The 19521-nt window shown below is 44.2% G+C and overlaps 1 protein-coding gene across 2 annotated transcripts in view; it reads left to right on the forward strand.

The window, feature by feature from the left end:
- Window positions 1-18700, forward strand: part of LOC122669287 (protein ENHANCED DISEASE RESISTANCE 2-like) — a 159283-nt gene extending 140583 nt beyond the window's left edge. For both annotated transcript variants that reach the window (XM_043866030.1, XM_043866031.1), the window contains exon 22: window positions 18524-18700. In XM_043866030.1, coding sequence (XP_043721965.1) covers window positions 18524-18616 — 93 coding nt within the window. In that variant the 3' untranslated portion in view covers window positions 18617-18700. The remainder of the gene's footprint in view (window positions 1-18523) is intronic.
- The last annotated feature ends 821 nt before the right edge of the window (window positions 18701-19521 follow it).

Genomic DNA, 19521 nt, shown 5'->3' on the forward strand with positions numbered 1-19521 from the left:
TACCTTAATGTCAGTTGGGATTCCCTTAGCCTCTCGTTGTTACTGCTGTGGCCCCCCCCCCAAAGGGAAACTACTGATCACTGCCTAATAGGTGGCGTTACAGCGGCTAAGGTGTGGAGGTTCTTCTCTCGCCTTTTTGACTTGGTGCCTCACCCAGGGCAGGATGTTAGGGGTCGGCTAGCGCTATGCCATGGGTTGGCGAGCTACAGGTGCATCAGTGATTACATTGTGGGGCTCTTGCCGGCTTTGATTGTGTGGGAGCTATGGAAAGAAAGAAACAACAGAAGGCATGGGGAAACTAGGCGTACTGCTGCCACTATCATTGATCGTGTTAGAAGGTGGGTGAAAGAGCTCCCAATCCCCTCACAAGTGGGCAAACGTGGATCTGCAAGGGATGGGCTGATTCAGCAGTGGTTCGAGTTAGTGGTTCCGCCGGCCAAGGCCTCTCGGCCTATCCCTGTTTTTTGGTGCCCCCCTTCTGTTGCTGTCAAGCTAAATGTTGATGGAGCCTGTCGGGGCAATCCAGGGGTCGGGGGAGGAGGGGGAGTCATCCGGAATATTGAGGGAGAAGTGCTGGCAGCTTTTTCTAACAGCTATGGGATGTGTACTATTGCTATTGCAGAGCTGAGGGCTCTGAGGGATGGCCTCCGCTTATGCCACGATTGGGGATACGTAGATGTGCTTGTTCACTCGGACTCAGAGACCACTGTTACACAGATAAACTATAAGAAGTGTAACCTGTGGCAGGGGTGGTACTGGTTTGATGAGATCCTCCAGCTGATGGCAGTGACTAGGGCGACGGTGACATTTGCTTTCAGGGAGAGCAACAGGGCCGCTGACTGGCTGGCCAAGCAAGCTTGTGCTTCACAATGCTCCATTACCTTTCAGCCGGATAACTTGCCGCTAGGCGGCTTTCGATGTATAGTGAGGGAGGATAGAGAGGGCTTGCCGGTCCTTAGAGCTTAGGACATGGCATGTTCTTATAAGCTGTATAGCTTTGGGTTGGGGTAAGGCGGGACGTCCCCCCCTGTATTCGTTATTCTTTATTGGCTTAATAAAATCTAGGGGCTGGCCTGGGTCCCAGAGAAGTTCGGGTTAAAAAAAAAAAAAAAGAGAACCAGAGAGAAGGGCAGATCGTTCCTATGTTGCGGGCTGAATCATAGCAGTCCGCCGATCATCTTCAGCAGCAACAAGAGAATATGCCTGTTTAAGGGAGGGAAGAGGATCACGATGAAGGACAGCAGCCCGGATCTGATTGAACTCAATATTGAGTCCAACAAGAAAATCAGACACATGCAAGTCCTCTTCCATTTCTAAAACCCAGTAGTATCCGCCTCACAGGCAGCAGTAAAAGTCCCAAAAAATCCAATTGTTGCCACATGGTACACAACTTAGAGTAATACTGGGAAAGGGACAGCTCCATATGCTTGGTCTAAAGAATTTTTTGGCGAAGCTCATACCAAGCAGCAGCATTGCCAACTTTAGAGTAAGTATCCTTGGCTGTCTTCCAGATCTTTGCAGCCATGTCAAGAAGAAGATAACGCCAGACGATTTCTTGTTCCATAGAGTTGACAAGGTAGGACATGACAAGAAAATTGGAAGTTACCCACTTGTCAAGCGCAGAACCAGCCTCAGATGGTTTGACGACCGTGCCCGTGATATAGCCAGAAAGACCACGGGAACCGATAGCAAAGAGGCAGGAGCGAGACCACAACAAATAATTGCTTCGATTCAGTTTAATGGAGCTAGTCTGGAACGGAAGGAAATCACGCTGATTCGTGCCTTCATGGCCAGAGGTGGCTATGGTAATGTCGGAATCTCTTGGCAATCTGGTATGATGGTTGGTTATATAAAAAATCACTAGGAGGATAGAAAAAAAATTCTGCCGAATGGACTTAGGTCATCAAGAGCCCAAAAGTCCCTTGGTGGGAGTCAAGTCACCACCAAGGGTGGAGAAAGGACCGTGGGAACAAGAAGAAGGGAGAAACCCTTCAGCAAAAAACAAAGGGAGTGGCGGAAGGGTCTAGGGAGGTGGAAAAAGGGTGGTGGTGGCCGAAGGTGTGGGGAGGCGAGAAAGAGGCTGGTGGAAGTGGTGGGAGTAGGCGGAAGAGAGGCTGCCGGTGGTGGGTGGTGGCGGAAGGGAGGGGTGGGCCTAAGGCTCGAACGCGAGAGAGTGGGAGGAGAAAAAAATTTGAAAAAAAAATCATCTCCAGGATCCTCGAATTGATTCCCGCTCTGATGCCATGTAAAATTCCTTGAATGTGGCTTGTGTGCAATGTGTCCACAGCCTCTTTATTTATAACCAGATGAGGAACATTCCAGAATGGATGCAAATGACAATAATACCCCTAGGACAGAATTACCCTTGTACCCATTGCATTACAACAGCTAAAAATGCCCTAAACTTTTCTTTTTGGGTGAATAAAAAATTCATTACTAAAGAGAGAGAAACAGCAACTCCCTTAGGGAGTGAAAAAGAAAGAAAAGAAGAACCAACGCCTCAAACAGGGGAGGGCTGGAGAGAAATGAAGGATAGACCCCAAGAAACAACAATAAGCCTGTTCCTTGGGGTGTCGTTACAAAAAGAGAGAGGGGCCAAAGATAAAGGAGCTTTGATTTCAAAAGAAATGGAGTCCCAAATCTGCTCCATCCAGATGTGGTTGATGGCGGCACAAAAAGCTAACTTTCCAACCGTGTCGCAAGTAGATGAACCAGCAAAAGTCATATCAATCCAAAGCCACTCTCTACCGAAGGACAGAATTCTTCGACTTCTAGGCCAGCATTTTGCTAAGACTCCCTTCCAAATAGCCAAAGAGAAAGGGCATGCAAAGAAAGGTGCTCAGTATCTTCCTCATTGTTTCAGCAAAGGCAGCAAGAAGGAGAGGCAGCAATCTGGCGATGGCGGAGGAAGGACTGAGTTGGAAGACAATTGGAGAGCGCTCGCCAGGATGTAAAGCAGTGACGGGGAATGTGATGCTTGAACCAAAGAAGTTTTCTCCAAGGAGCAAGAGGGCTTTTAATGCGAATATGATCCCAGGCAGTTTTCGCAGTGAAGGAACCCGTCTTGGAAGGTGGCCAAATGACACAGTTACCTCTCCCACGACTATTGGAAGGGAGAGTAGACCAAATGTAAGAAAGAGTCTGATGAGAAGAAGGCAGCGGATTCCAACCAATGGGGTCAAGGATAGCAACAACCTTTGAATGCCTGGGGATTCTTGATCTGTAGATAATTCTGGGGCTAATAAGGTGGAGGAGGATGCCCATAGGGTGCCAATAATCCAGCCAGAGGGAAGTAGAGAATCCATCTCCAATGCGAGAGCAGATAGCTCCTTGGACAAGAGAACGAGCAGCTAAGATCTTACGCTAGACCCAAGACGCATCAGTAGACGAAGAAACAATCCAAATAGAGTCTTGCTGAAGGTGCCTTGAGTAAATCCAGTCAACCCACTTCTCTTTTTTTATGTAATCTTCCAGATCAATTTGATGGTGTCTGCCAAGTTTACCTCCTTAATTCTTCGAATACCCAAGCCACCCTCTTTTTTTGGAAGGCAGACCGAAGCCCAACTAATCGGGTGGAGAAATCTAGAGGAGTCCGTGCGTTTCCAGAGGAAAGAGGCCATTAGGGATTCCAAAGCCTTGATAGTAGAATGAGGCAAACCATAAATACCAAACCAGAAGATGTAGGAGGATTCCAACACTGATTTAATAAGAACTAATCAGCCCGCATAAGATAGGAGCTTTCCTTTCCAGAGTTGACGCCTTTTTCTAATAAGATCTAGTATAGGAGTGCAGTGGTGCGCAGAGAGCCCAGCAGGAATCAGCGGGAGCCCCAAATGTTTGACAGGGAATTGGCCAACGGAAAATCCCACTTTCTCAATAAGGGCTACTCGATCTAAGTCAGGAACCCCAGCAAGGAATAAAAGGGACCTAGAAGGATTGATGCACAGACCCGAGATCATTGTAATTTGGAAATGCTGCAAACAAGACATAATGGTTTCAAAGGAACTGATGGAGGTCTTGGAGAAGATCATGAGGTCATCTGCAAAAGCCAAGTGGGAGAGCTAGAGAGCTCTGCACTTAGGAATGGGAGATATAAGATTATGATCCATACAGATTTGAATTTCTCTTAATAGAACTTCCAGCGCCAAGGTGAAAATGTAAGGGGATAGGGGGTACCCTTGTCTGATTCACTTTGAAGTTGAGAAGTAGCCTGCCGGGCTGCCATTTACTAGAACAGAGAGCCTTGTAGTGGAGATACAAGCATGGATCCAGTGAACAAAGGCATGAGGGAATCCCATCTTATTCATCACATTGATAATAAAGTCCCATCTTAGAGAGTCAAAAGCCTTGTGAATATCTATCTTCATAAGAGTTGCAGGGGAATGACTAGATCTTTTAAAACCTCTAACAATCTCATTACATAGGGGGATGTTGTCTGAAATACATCTACCCGGGATGAAGGCCAGCTGGTTTTCGCTGACAAGCAAATCCACAACACTTTTGAGTCTGATGGCAAAGATTTTGGCAATAAACTTGTATATCAGATGGCAAAGAGCAATGGGCCTGAAATCCGTCATCACTGAAGCTCCTTCCTTTTTGGGAATAAGGCAAAAAAAAGTGTGGTTTACCCCTTTGATTTGACTCGGATTGTAGAAGAAACTCTGAACAGCTTTGATAAGATCAATCTTTATGAAATCCCAAGCCGCTAAGAAGAACCCCATGCTGAAACCATCTGGGCCAGGAGCCCCATTCACTTTGAGGGATCGAATAGCAGCCTCTATTTCAGTTTCATCAGGAATAGCCCGAAGAGATGGGAGCACATCATCAGGGATGAATTTGTTTAGCAGATTGCTAGGGAAAGGGCTAGGATCATCCAAAGGACCATTGAAAATATCCTTGGAAGTGTTTCACAGCCATTTCTTTAATATCTTTGACTCTAGTAATAGAAGAACCATCAGGAGCCCTTAGCATGAGAATAGAGTTTGCATTTGTCCTGGCTTTCAAGGACCGGTGAAAATAAGCTGAATTTGAGTCACCTAATTCCAGCCATTTGATCTTGGACTTTTGCTTAAGAAAGCATTCTTCTTGAGAGAGGAGGGAGGAGAGCTCGATGGAAGCCTCCTTTTCTTCTTCAGCCAAGGAAACATTGAGGATATCATATTGGAGGTGCACCTGAATAGAAGAGAGCTTGTCTTTGCAAATCAAGACCTGTTGGGAGATATTGCCAAAGGAGTTCATGTTCCAACTTTTGAGGGCATCCTTGCCATTGCGAAGCTTTCTGGCAAAAGCAACGAGAGGGGAGGAGAAAGCTTTTACAGGTTTGTTCCAAGCTTCCAAAACTGTGGGCATAAAAGTGGAGTGAGATGACCACATGTCAAAGAACTTGAAAGGCTTTGGACCAAAAGAAATGCAAGGGTGGATGGTTAGAGTGATAGGGGAATGATCATAAAATGCCCTAAACTTTATATGTGGAAGTACCTACTTCACTTTTTCCTTCCACACTCGAATACTAATTAATCAAGCACATAATGTCTCTGAGGCAGGTTCCAAATTGACAAATTCCTCCCCCAGATTCTAGAATCAGTCACCAAATCTAAGCAAAACATACAATTCATATGCATTGTTGTTGCTCTTACTTAAAAGCTCGAACTTTCAGGATAAGTGGTTGTAAGTTGTAACATGGTATCAGAGCAAGGGAGGTATAGTGTCTGATCCCAGGGAAATGCAGTGGGTGATGTAGATCACAAGCCCATATGTACCTGCAGGAACAAGCCCCAAAACCAGCCCAGCAAGGTTGTGGGATTCAACTGCTGTGAGAGGCAGCCTGGTCTGATGATGTGGCAAGTTTTTGTTGGTTCGATGGAGCATCACCTAAGGCACCCCCAGCCCAGAGAGAAGCATGAAGTAGATAAGTGATCAAGACAGAAATTTTAAATTTAAAAAAAAAAAACAAAAAACTAAGTTACTGTTCACATGAACAGTACCCGATTTACTGTTCACGTGAACAGTATTTGGGGGCTGATATGGATAGCTGGTGTGAAGATTAGGTGTTGGATGCTGGTGGAATATTCTATTAGAAGTTGCTATTAACTTAGTTTCTATTTTTGTAATAGTTTTTTAGTTATTAAGTCTAGGTATCTAGTAGTTTCGAATTTTGTTTCTTTCTTTTTAGTAGTTACTATATTTACTAGTTTCTAATTTTGTTCCTTACATGTTGGCTGAATTATAAAGCCTAGTTTCTATTTTCATTTTTTTATATATTTTTTTTTAACCCGAATATTACCTGGGACCCGGGCTGGCCCCTACGGTTTTATTAAAAACAAATAAAGTAATAAAGAATACAGGGGGGGACATACCGTCTTACCCCAGCCCATCACAAATAGAGTACTCACCCCTCGAAAAATAACTATCCCTCCCCTACAAAGAAAGAAAGAAGAAAATTAATTCCTTAAAACTGGTAATCCAACTTTGTCTTCCCAAGGAATGGCCTGTAGCTTACCCAAAGGGATGCTACCAGGCTGAAATCTAGTCGATGCCTCAGTATCACAGAATGATTGGCCAACCAGTCCGCTGCTCTATTGCTTTCCCGATAGGCAAAGGAAACACAGGCCCTGGTATCTACCATCAAGTCTTGAATCTCCTTGAAAAGATACCATCCTCTCCACAGACTACACCTCTTCGAATTAAACACTTTGATAGTAGCCTCAGAGTCGCAATTGATCACCACATCCAAAATTCCCATCGCCTGGCACACCTTAAGCCCATCCCTTAACGCCCTCAACTCCGCCATGGAATTAGTGCACGGGCCATAAAAGTTAGAGAAAGCAGTCAGAATCTCCCCTTGCCGGTTCCTGATTATCCTTCCCCCACCGCCCAAGCCCGGGTTTCCACGACAAGCACCATCCACATTCAGTTTAAAAGAGATAAACGGGGGGGCACCAATACACCGGAATCGGTCGCTTCCGCCTGGGGACAGGTGGAATCAAGCCAAGACACTGTAAAATGAGACCATCTCTAGTAGAACCCTGATTGCCTATCTTGGGCGAATAGTGAAGCTCCCTCACCCAGGATTTGATGCATTCTATAATGCTGCTAGCTGTCCTCTTCTTCTCCCCATGTCTCCTATTGTTCCTTTCCTTCCACAGCTCCCAGATGACCAAAGATGGCAAAATCCCCGTAACATAGGCACTAAGGCATTGGCCGCCTGCCAACCCCTGCCAAAGTAAAACCCTACTTCTTGCATCTTGGGTAGTGGGTAAGCCAATGTAAAAAATTCGTGAAAAATAGCGCCACACTCTAGTCGTCGTTCCTCCTGCAACAAGGCAATGGTCGGTCGTCTCCCTTTGAGGTTTCCCACAACAGACACATTTGGATGCCAGAGGGATGCCTAACGACATCAATGAGTCATCAATTGGAATCTTCCCATTCAACAGCTGCCATGAGAAGAAACCCACTTTCACTGGTAGAGCTTGATTCCAAATCCACTTTGCATATGGCTCTGCTACTGCCCCATCTCGCACTTCTTGCCAAACCGCCTTGGTAGAGAACCGACCGTTGCTTGACAAGGTCCAGACCAACACATCCTCTCTGTCTGATAGGAAAAAAAATCTGCCGAGATGCTCTCTCTAATGGCATCAGAGTCTATACTGTCTAGCACCTCTTGCCTCCAGACCCCTGCCTCCCCAATGGCATCCTTCACCCGCAGCTCCAAATCCACCACTAGCCCATTATCCACTGTGTCAATGAGAGGCCCATTCCCCGACCAATTATCTAGCCAAAAGAAAATGTCCCTAGCTCCTAGTAGCCATCTGGAATTGTGCAACAGAATATCTTTGTGCTCCAAGGTGTTCCGCCATGACCTGGACCCCGTCCCGGCCACCTCAGATAGTGTTATATGCTGGTTTTTTAAGAACCTTGCCTTAAAGAAATCACTCCAAAGTGACCGTTCCGTTAGGACTCTCCACAGACCTTTAAGCCTGAGAGAAAGGCCAACCTCCTCCAGCAGTCTAATCCCCAAATCTCCTTCCCCTAGCGGCCTGCAGACCTTCTGCCAACCAACCCAGTGCTTTCACTTCCCCCATTCCGAGCTTCCCCAAAGGAAATCAGCAAAAACACCATAAATTCGCCGAGTAACCGTTTTAGGTGGCGACAGAGTAGCAAGAACATGTATAGGGATCGAGGATAGCACATGCTTTAACAGAGTGATTCTACCTCCTGTGGACAGCAACCTTCCTTGCTAGCCTGCTACTTTGCATCTAATTTTATCAATCAGTCCATCAAACAGGCAAATTTTCAGTCTTCCCGAGTGGAGCGGTGCACCCAAGTAAGTGATTGGGAGAGCCTTCCTTGGGAAACCTGTGATTTCCCCCACTAGGCGGGCCCTGGCCGGGGAAGCCAAACCACTCAAAACAAAACCACTCTTCTGCCTATTTACAAGCTGACCTAAGTATCCTTCGTATCTTCTGAGGAACCCCATAATCTGCTTAAGGGAACCCTTCAGCGCCCTGATGAAAATAATTGTGTCATCTGCAAATAAGCAATGAGAAACCCCTGGGCAGCCCCTTGAGAGCTTGTAGAAATCAGCATGCCCCTCCGAAAACAAATTCTTTATGCCCCTGCTTAGAACCTCTTCAGCTATAATGAAAAGGGCCGGTGAAAGAGGGTCTCCTTGCCTCACCCCTTTAGAAGACTTGAAAAGGCCAGATTGCTTACCCCCTATCACTGTTGAGAACTAGCAATTCACCACCATTTTCTTAACTAGGCTGATCCAAGCATCACAAAAACCAAACCTGGTGAGCACCTGCCAAAGGAATACCCATTCTAACCGGTCATAGGCCTTAGCCATGTTTAGCTTCAGTATGACATTGCCCCCCCTAGTTTTTCTGTTGATATCCTGGGTTATCTCTTGGACAATGGAGATAGAATCATGAATGTTTCTGCCCTGCACAAACGCCCCCTACTCTTCCGCTATGATAGAAAGAAGGATACCTGCCAGCCTGGTGGCAAAGATCTTTGCAATAATCTTATAGGCAAAACTGCAGAGACTAAAGGGACGAAGATCAGACATTACCTTGGGATTCTCCTTGTTGGGAATGAGCACTAGGTTGGCGGAAGTGAAGCTCCTGGGCAACTCTCCACCAGTAAAAAAGTCCTGGACCGCCGCCCCAACATCCTTGCCCACTACCTCCCAACAAGCGGTGAAAAAATGTCCCGAAAAACCATCTGGTCCCGGCGCGCTGTCACAAGACAAAGCGAAAACCGCCCCCTTCACCTCGTCCAAAGAGGGCAATCCAAGGAGCATAGCATTATCGGCCTCAGAAACAGCCTTTGGGATCACCGCCAGGAGATCCTCATCCACCTTTTTCGTGGTAAAAATTCTTGAGAAGTGCCTCACCGCCTCTGCCTGAACCCCTTCCATTAAGAAATCCACTCACCATCTCCCCCTTAAATTCTCTGAACGGCGGCCTGCCTCCTACGAACATTTACCATAGAATGGAAAAACTTTGTGTTGCGGTCCCCCTCCTTCAACCAAGTGACCCGGGATTTTTGCTTCCAGAATATCTCCTCTTGAAGTAGCATCTCCTGAAGGTGTTCCTTAGCAATCAAAACCGCCTCCCTGGACGACTCAGAGGCTTGCTGGTCAAACACAACTTTTGCCCTGCTCACAGAGTCTTCCGCATCTCTGACCTTCTGATGGATGTTGCCAAACACCTCCTTATTCCATTTTCGAAGCGCACCTCGAACTAACTTTAATTTCATAAAAAGTACAAACAGAGGCGAGCCCACCACCGGTCTGGCCCATTGGTCCCTAATAAAGTCCTGGAAGCCTGGGTGTCGAAGCCACATTTGCTGAAATTTAAAAGCAGAGGAGTATAACCCAGCCATCTCGAAGGAAAGACCGAGTGGCGCATAATCCGAGCAGGTCCTATTAAAATGGGTCACGGTGCTCCTGGGGAAGGAATTCAGCCAAGAAGAACTAACAAGAAATCTATCCAGTCTAGCCAGCACCCTGCTTGCCCCAGCTTAATTATTCGACCAGGTAAACAAATTTCCAACATATCCTGCATCCACCAGGCCAGCTCTACTCACAAAGGACCCAAACTCATCAAGAGATTGCGAACACGCCGGTCTCGCCCAGCCTTCTCCTCCGGTGCCAACACCGCATTAAAGTCTCCACCCACTTCCAGCGAGAGAGACCCCTCCCGAGAAAGCCTCTAGCCGATCCCACAAAACCCTTCTCTCCATGGCTAAGCAACGGACATGGACAAAAGTAACAAAGAACCGCCCCCTGCTGGCCTCTTCACATTCAAAAGTAATAAACTGGTCATGCTCCTCTACCAACCTAACTTTGAGGGTAGCCCTCCAGAACACCCAGAACCTGTCAGACACATGTAGCTCATCCAGCCCAATCTTTCGAAGTACATATCGCGCTTTACGTACTTGAGCTTTTGGTTCCGCAATAGCAACAATATCCACCTTGTGCAGACACACCAATGATTTCAGTCGCCTAATCGTAGGCTTATTACCAACCCCCCGGGCATTCCAAAAAACACAACTCATCAGAAACTGTTCCCGTGGGCAGCAGACGATCGCATCGATCTTGTTACTTGTCTTTGTTCTCCTCCTCTGTCATGCCCCCTGTCTTGTCTTCTTTATCTTCTTCCTTTTGTACATATGCTCTCCTTCTCATTGTGTGTTTCAGGATCTGGCCTCTGGGAAGACGATTGGATTGGGTAAAGTTCACGGTGGGTTGTACCTGCTTGATGATGGTCGCTTCTCTCCACCACCATTACCTTCTCCACTACACCAGAACTCCATGGTCTCTTCTGAACTCTACCAGTGGCACTCTACGTTAAGTCACCCCCCTTTAGGAATTTTAGCACATTTATTTCGTAGTTTGGTCACCCTACATACTAAGGATGACTTTTTTTGTGAGGCGTGTGTTCTGGCCAAACAGACACGTTCAAATTATCCTATTTCAAATAAAAGAAGTTCTTCTTGTTTTTCAGTTAGTGCATTCTAATGTTTGGGGCCCTAATCGTAAACCCTTTATTTCTGGCCATCGGTGGTTTGTATCTTTCATTGATTGTCATTCTAGGAACACATGGGTCTATCTCTTGCACACAAAAAATCAAACTTTTTCATGCTTTCAACACTTTTATAAAATGGTCCAAACTCAGTTCCAGGCTACTCTCAAAGTATTGAGAAGTGATAATGGAACAGAGTATAAAGAATCACAATTTCAAAAATATTTGGCTGACCATGGAATCATTCATCAGACTAGTTGTGTTGATACCCCTGCCCAGAATGGTGTGGCAAAAAGGAAAAACCGCTACTTGTTAGAAATGGCCAGAGCATTAATGTTTGCGAGGAATGTCCCGTCTCAATATTGGGGGGATGCGGTTATCACAGCAGCCTATCTCATCAATAGGCTGCCATCTCAGGTACTTTACTCCCATAGCCTCTCTGATGTTTTAATTGGTAATTCCTCCTATATTGTGCCTCCCAAGGTGTTTGGTTGTGTGTGTTACGCTCGAGATACTAAATCTCCCAGCAAACTTGAACCTCGGGGACTCCGTTGTATTTTCTTGGGTTATTCTCCAACCCAGAACAGCTATAAATATTACCATCCCCCTTCCCGCTGTACCATGGTTAGCATGGATGTTGTTTTCCATGAGTCCCTTTCTTATTATTCTTCGCCACCTCTTCAGGGGGAGAGTGCTGGTGAAGATGTGGCTTTCGAGATTCCTCTACCTGAGGAGCCTCTGGCTGCCCAGCCCTCTTTACCACCCACGGCTGCTATCCAGTCCCTTTTGGATGCTTCCCATCCACCCTTGGATGCTGCCCATCCTACTTTGGAGACTTCCCAACAACCTCTGGCTGTTCCTCCCTCACCCAATGGGAATCCTTTATAGGGGGAGACCATAGAAAATAGTGTTGTTAATATTCCTACTTAGGGGGAGCAGACTCCGATCCAGAGAACTATTGGTGAATTTCAGAAGACAATTGACAACTCCAACATGATCATCTATACTAGGGGAAGATCCACAAGAGGGCAGTTGCATCCCACTATAGCACTAGTACCCATCCAATTACCGGCTCCAGACACAGATCCTACATCTCCTGGTAATCCATCTCCTTCCGGCCTACCTATTGCACTTCGCAAAGGTACTAGGACTTGCACTTTACATCCCATATCTCATTTTGTTTCGTATAACTCTCTTTCTCCCTCTTTTCGTGCATTTGTATCTTCTCTTTCCTCTGTTTCGGTTCCTAGAAATTGGCAGGAAGCATCTACAGATGGAAAGTGGAAGACAAGAATGTTGGAAGAAATGAGAGCACTACACAAAAATAATACGTGGGATCTTGTGGCTCTTCCTCCAGGGAAAAACCGTGGGCTGTAGATGGGTCTTTGTAGTTAAACGTAAGGTGATGGTTCGGTGGACAGGTATAAGGCACGTTTGGTTGCAAAGGGGTTCACTCGGACTTATGGAGTTGACTATCGGGAGACCTTTGCACGTGGCAAAGCTTAATACCGTCAGTGTTATTATCTTATCGCAAATCTTGGGTGGGATCTTTCGAGTTAGATGTCAAAAATGCCTTTCTCCTGGGGAGCTTGAGGAGGAGTTATATATGGACATTCCACCTGGTTTCTCGATGACAAGACTAAGGGCAAGGTTTGTAAATTAAGCGTGCCCTTTATGGCTTCAAGCGATCCACCAGGGCCTGGTTTGGCGCGATTTCATAAGGCTATGATTTCAGCAGGTTACAAGCGAGCAATGCTGATCACACTTTGTTTATCGACGACTTGGTGACAAGGTTACTCTTCTCATAGTCTATGTGGATGATATTGTGATCACTGGTAATGATGATGCTGCAATCAGGGATTTGAAAATTCTTCTTGGCTGTGAGTTTGAGGTCAAAGATCGTGGTCCCCTAAAATATTTTCTAGGGATAGAAGTTGCTCGATCTTCAAAGGGCATCTTTCTTTCTCAAAGAAAATATGTCCTTGATCTATTGACTGAGACAGGGCTACTTGGCTGTCATCCTTCAGATACTCCTATTGAAGCTACTACAAAACTTAGGGAGAAAGAGGATGAGCCGGTTAACAAGGGTGCCTATCAGCGGTTAGTAGGCAAACTAATCTACCTTTCCCACACACGCCCTGACATTGCAGTTGTTGTGAGTTTGGTGAGTCAGTTCATGCCTGATCCATATTCCTCTCATATGGATGCGGTCCGTCGTATTTTGAGGTATTTGAAGTCTGCTCCAGGAAAGGGAATTCTTCTATCTACCAATGGTCACTTGAAGGTTGAAGCCTATACTGGTGCGGATTGGGCTGGTTCTCCTGAGTCCTGACAGGAAATCTATCTCTGACTACTGTTCCTTTGTGGGTGGAAACCTTGTCACATGGCGGAGCAAAAAGCAGAATGTTGTGGCGAGGTCTAGTGCTGAAGCCGAGTTCCGCGCAATGGCACAAGGAATTTGTGAACTTCTGTGGCTTAGAGGATTATTGCAGGATATTGGTGTTGCTGTCCATCTTCCAATGATGCTTTAATGTGACAATAAAGCAGCCATTAGCATTGCTCATAACCCTGTCCAGCATGATCGTACTAAACATGTGGAGGTTGACCGACATTTCATCAAGGAGAAGCTTGAAGCTGGCCTCGTTTGTGTTCCCTTTGTGAAGTCTACTGATCAGCTAGCTGATGTGTTCACTAAGGGATTGAGTAGCAAGCTGTTTCATCCTATCTTAGTCAAGTTGGGCATGCATGATATATATGCTCCAACTTGAGGGAGAGTGTTAGTTATATGTCCAGAATACCGTAGGGGTATTCTGGACCTTTCTTCTTTCTTAGTTGCGTTTATTATTTCGTTTTAGTCCCACATTGATTTTGTAATCTTTTTTATTCATTCATTATGATTATAAATAGAAGTGCTTGGTGATCACATTGATTATCCAAGTATTAACCTAATTCAAATCTGTTTACATCTTTTCTCTCAAAAATCAAGTTCATCAAAATCCAAGTCATGTTCATCCTCGTTGCAGTTATTGAAGCTGGTGTAAGTTTGGTTTGGTATTTATTTCTTCTACTTAGGACCTAGGAACCTATATAAGGGTTAGTCATATAGTTTAGAAGGATTAGAACTATTAGGTAGTGGAATGTTATAGGGGCAAAATTGTGTGGAATGTACGGAGCTTTGAAAATATAACTTTAAAAATCAAAAATGTATATTTTCATGCAAGTGCTTACCATTGTTGTTGGGGTTCAGATTGTGAAACAGACCTTGGCTTTGTGTATCTCAACCCAAGCCCAACCCAATCCAAAAGTCTACCCTGACATAGTAGTTTTCTTGGACTGGAATCAATCTTTTCAACCATAGTTATCAAGGCGACCAGAGGTGGTCCTAGTGTTTTTTCCCCTACCCCATATATCTACTGTAGACACATCATAAACATCATGTTGAGAATGGAATAATGGCTTCTGACTTTATGATCACAGCCCCACTTTATTTATGATGAGTGTAGGAACATTCTAGAATAGGTACAAAGACTGCAAATACCCCTATGACAAAAATACCCTTGAACCCATATTACAACACTCCCCCTCAAGTTGGTGCATAATATCAAACATACCCAACTTGCTAACTATAGAACAAAAACTCTTACTACTAATTCCCTTAGTGAGAATATCAACTAACTGAATAAAAGGGACACAAATAACTCCTTGCTCTAATTTCTCTTTGATGAAGTGGCAATCAATCTCAACATGCTTGGTTCTATCATGTTGAACTGGATTATGTGCAATACTTATTGCTGATTTATTGTCGCAATATAGGCAGCTCAACACCATCACATAAGTCTTGAAGAAGTCCCTGGAGCCACAGAAGTTCGCAGATTCCATGAGTCATAGCTCAAAATTCAGCCTCTGCACCAGACCGGGTAACAATAGTTTGTTTCTTGCTTTGCCAGGTTACCTCCAACAAAAATGCAATAGCCTGAAGTAGATCTCCTGCCATTTGGACATCGTGCTCAATCAACATCAGTGAATGCCTCAACCCGTAAATGATTCTGAGGTGAAAAGAATATGCCTTTGCCAGAGGAGGACTTCAAATACGTCAAATCCTATATGCAGCCTCTAGATGAGTGGAACAAGGATTATGCATATACTGGCTAACTACACTTACAGCAAATGCTATGGCTGACCTTGTATGACACAGATAAATCAGACATCCAACCAATCTTTGATAGCTGCCCTTATCTGCTGGTTCTCCATCCTTACTATTCAAATGAGAATTCGGCTCTAATGGTGTATCAGCAGGCTTACACCCCAACATGCCAGTGTCAGATAAGAGGTCAAGTGTATACTTTTTTTGACAAAGAGAAATACCTTGGGCCGAATGAGCAACTTCAATCCCCATAAAATATCGAAGCTTCCCCAGGTCTTTAACTTCAACTTCTATCCCTAAATAGGCTTTTAGTTTGCCTGTTTCATCAACATCACTCCCAGCGATGACTATGTCATTCACGTAAACTATCAAGATTGTAATATGCTGGTCCATCTTCTTGATAAACTAAGTATGATCAGCATTACTCTATTTATATCCAATAGACATCATAGCTTTATGGAAACAACCGAACCATGCTGTAGGGGACTATTTTAGACCATATAAAGCTCTCTTCAAACGACACACTTTTCCTTGTATTTCTGAGGCAGCAAAGCCCGGAGGGATTTCCATATGTACTTCTTCTTCTAGCTCCCCATGAAGAAATGCATTCTTCACATCGAGCTGTTGAAGATCCCATCCTTGGTTAACAGCACAGGAAATGATTGCCCTGGCAGTATTCATCTTGGCAACTGGGGCAAACGTTTCCTGATAATCAATCTGATAGGTTTGTGTAAAGCCTCTAGCCACTAGTCGTGCCTTGTATCTCTCCACCAATCCATCAGTGTTCTATTTTACATCAAAAAACCATTTGCAGCCAACGGGTTTCTTTCCTAGAGGAAGTGAGATCAAATCCCAAGTGTCATTCTTTTTCAAGGCACTCATTTCTTTGTTCATCATTTCTTTCCACCTCGAATTAGCTAATGCCTCCTGCCAAGTGTTAGGAATAGAAACAAAGGACAAGGAGGAAACAAAAGCATGGAAAGAAGGAGACAAATAATTATATGAAACAGCGTTAGAAATGGGATGCTTAGTACTTGTTCTTTGTGGCTTACGAATAGCAATTGGTAAGTCAAAAGTAGGATCAGAAGTAGACTTACCAGAAGGAGAACTCGGAACCAGGTAGTGCCGATTGAGTGGGGGCAATGGTAGTGGTTCTCTTATGCCACATTCCTCGAGAGAAAGTAGTCAAGGTATTGAGCTTCCCAGCCTCCTGCTGAATTAGAGGCTGCTCATGGTCCCCCTGAATCAAAGGCTGTTCTTGTTCCGCTCCAGTTATACCATCCTCAAGTTCTATGGATGTATCTTCTATTGTGGACACATAAACATCCACCAATGGCTTGATGAGAGGCACTTCTTCACTTACAGTCTCCTCCTGAAGAGGTTCTTGGCTGGAGAAAAAGGCCTCAGATTCCCAAAAAATGACATCCATGGTGACAAGTAACTTCCTGGTAGGTGGGTGATAGTACTTATACCCCTTCTGAGTAGCAAAGCAACCCAAAAAAAAATGCAGCGAAGTCTCTTGGGATCAAATTTCTTACTAACATGATGATTTCGAGAAAAAACAACACACCCAAATACCTTAGGTGGCACTACAAAGAAAGAGGATCCCAATAAGACTTCAAGGAGACAGCAAGCTGCAAGTACTCGGGAGGGCAGCCGGTCGATAAGTAAACGAGGAAGAACAGCCATGGTAAACATAAGAGATCTGGCTACTTCCAAGAGATGTGAGTTCTTCCTTTCGGCGACACCATTCTGGGCTGGAGTATCCACACAAGATGTCTTGTGTATTATCCCATGGGTAGACAGATAGTTCTGAAACGATCCATCCATGTATTCTTTCCCATTGTCTGTTCTCAAAATTTTCACTTCGGCATCAAACTAAGTCTGAATCATTTTATGAACTAACTGAAAGCAGGATGAAACATCACTCTTCTGATGCATAAGATAAGCCCAGGTTGTGTACGACTAAAGCAATCAATGTAAGTAACAAACCACCGGAAACCAGAAGTAGAAACACAGCGGGCAGTGCCCCACACATCAGAGTGAATTAAAACAAATGGAATTAAACTTCTACTATCTGAAACCGGATTAATAGCTCTAGTCTGTTTTGCAAAGATGCAAGCATCGCAAGAAAAATTGTTTGGGTTACAACTTTTGATTAAACTGGGAAATAAGGTATAGATAAAACTCCTAGAAGAGGCTGGCCTAAATGTCGGTGCCACCTACGTAGTTCGGCCAAGGCAGATGCAGATGAGTCAAAATGAGAGACCAAAGCTGATTGGGCAAATGGAGAACTGTCCAGCATGTAGAGACCACCAATCACCTTACCACTGCCAATCATATGACCTGTTTCCAAGTCCTGGAAAACACAAGGGTTGGGAAAGAAAGTTACTTTGCAATGCAAATCACTAGTCAGACTACTAACAGAAAGTAAATTGGTAGAAAATTTTGGGGCATGCAAGACAAAAGAGAGAGATAAAGAAAGAGTACACTTAATGGAACCCTTCCCAAAAACAGAGGAAAGTGACCCATCAGCCACACGGACTTTACTGTTGCAAATCAATCTTTTCAACCATAGTTATCAAGGCAACCCAAGGTGGTCCTAGTGTTTTTTCCCCTACCCCATATATCTAGTATAGACACATCATAAACATCATGTTGAGAATGGAATAATGGCTTGTGACTTTATGATCACAACCCCATTTTATTTATAATGAGTGTAGGAACATTCTAGAATAGGTACAAGGACTGAAATAACCCTATGACAACAATACCCTTGAACCCATATTACAACACATCATAAGTAAATTAGTCCAATTAAAGAAACCAACAGTTACATAAGGGGTAGCTCAGTTGGCAAAGGCCAACCCCTCATAATTAAGAGGTCATGAGTTCAAATCTCCTTGGGGCCTATCCAAAAAAAAAAAATACATCCATTGTAATACTGACCAATTGTTCACAATCAAAATTGATTCTAGTAGAGAATTATCGATAAATTATAATGGTATAACTAGATACAACAGTATAGCAAGTTTGAGATTCAATGATTCCATGTATCGCATGCATTGTAATCCTGTAAACTGCCAAATAAAAAGTTTAGGAAAAGAATCTATATTATATAATTAAAAAAACACAAAACAGCATAAGGTACCGGCCCAGCCACCTAAGCGGACCAAAGCATCCAAGGCAATGCCCAGGACCTTCATCCAGTAAGGCGAGGCATCGCCTTGACACCCTGAAAGCTCTTGGATGCCTAGGAGACACCTTCAACTTTGATTTCAACCAAATGGACACGAGTGCACAACCTGCATTGCTTTGTGGAATCGACACTTAAGACTACCTGTTTTTGCAGGCTAAGGAAGAGGACGAGCTGCCTGAGTACATTCTTGGTACAATTCAATTAAACCGTGTGAGGCTTGATTCTGCTATACCTTTTGAGGTTTGAGGTTCTCACATGGCCATTGTCATTGTTTCTCCTTTTCTAGTCATTGGCTTTGGGATTGTATTTCAATTGGGTTCTGTTATTTTTTCCGTGCTTTTTGGGAAGCCTGTGATGAATCTCTTATGATTAATTGATTGACCCAACCACGAAAATTCACAAGTATTTGAAGAAATACTGCATCAAAACATCCTGTGTGCTATCATAGCCTAGAAAAAGATAGAAGGTGGTGATTCAATTGGGTGTTTCTGCAAGCTTCTGCCAAATATCACTCATGAGTATGACAGAAGATCCTATCCCCCCCCCCCCCTCCAAAAAAAAGAGTAACTGAACTTAATGTTCCTCAGCAGAAAAGAAATGTAAGGCAACAGTAGTCTTCCTTGTGAGGCATCATCTATGATGCGTTTTGCCTTTTACTGGTTGGTGATGTAGATAGTAATCTCATTTGCTTTTATAAGAATGGGTTCCCTTGCCTTACCATTTATGCATCACTTGACCCAGCAATGCCACCCATATTTATGTGCACAAGGGAATGGATAGGCGCCAATTGGAATAGGTGTAATTAAGCTTTTAATTTTCAGATTAATAGTAGTTTGGAGGAAATTTAAAGAAATGATATAGATGCGTCATGTACATGACAATTAAAATACCAGTGGAAAAAGTATAAAATAGAAGATCCAGGAAACAAAAAATTCTGTTGAAATCACCAGGCACCTAGAGTGCACTGGAGGCATTTGACACCGGGGTAGAAATGGGTCTGATTCAGGTTACGTTGACAAGAGGTAACAACTAAGCAACCTACCTGAACCCAACCAATTTAGAATCAGCTAAGAGAACAAAATGTAACCAAGGGAAAATTTTTTGGGTTCAGGCTGAAGTTGGCTGGTTTACGAGTAAGATGGAAGATTGGG

This window comes from Telopea speciosissima, chromosome 7 (assembly GCF_018873765.1).
Source record: "Telopea speciosissima isolate NSW1024214 ecotype Mountain lineage chromosome 7, Tspe_v1, whole genome shotgun sequence".
NCBI lineage: Eukaryota > Viridiplantae > Streptophyta > Magnoliopsida > Proteales > Proteaceae > Telopea > Telopea speciosissima.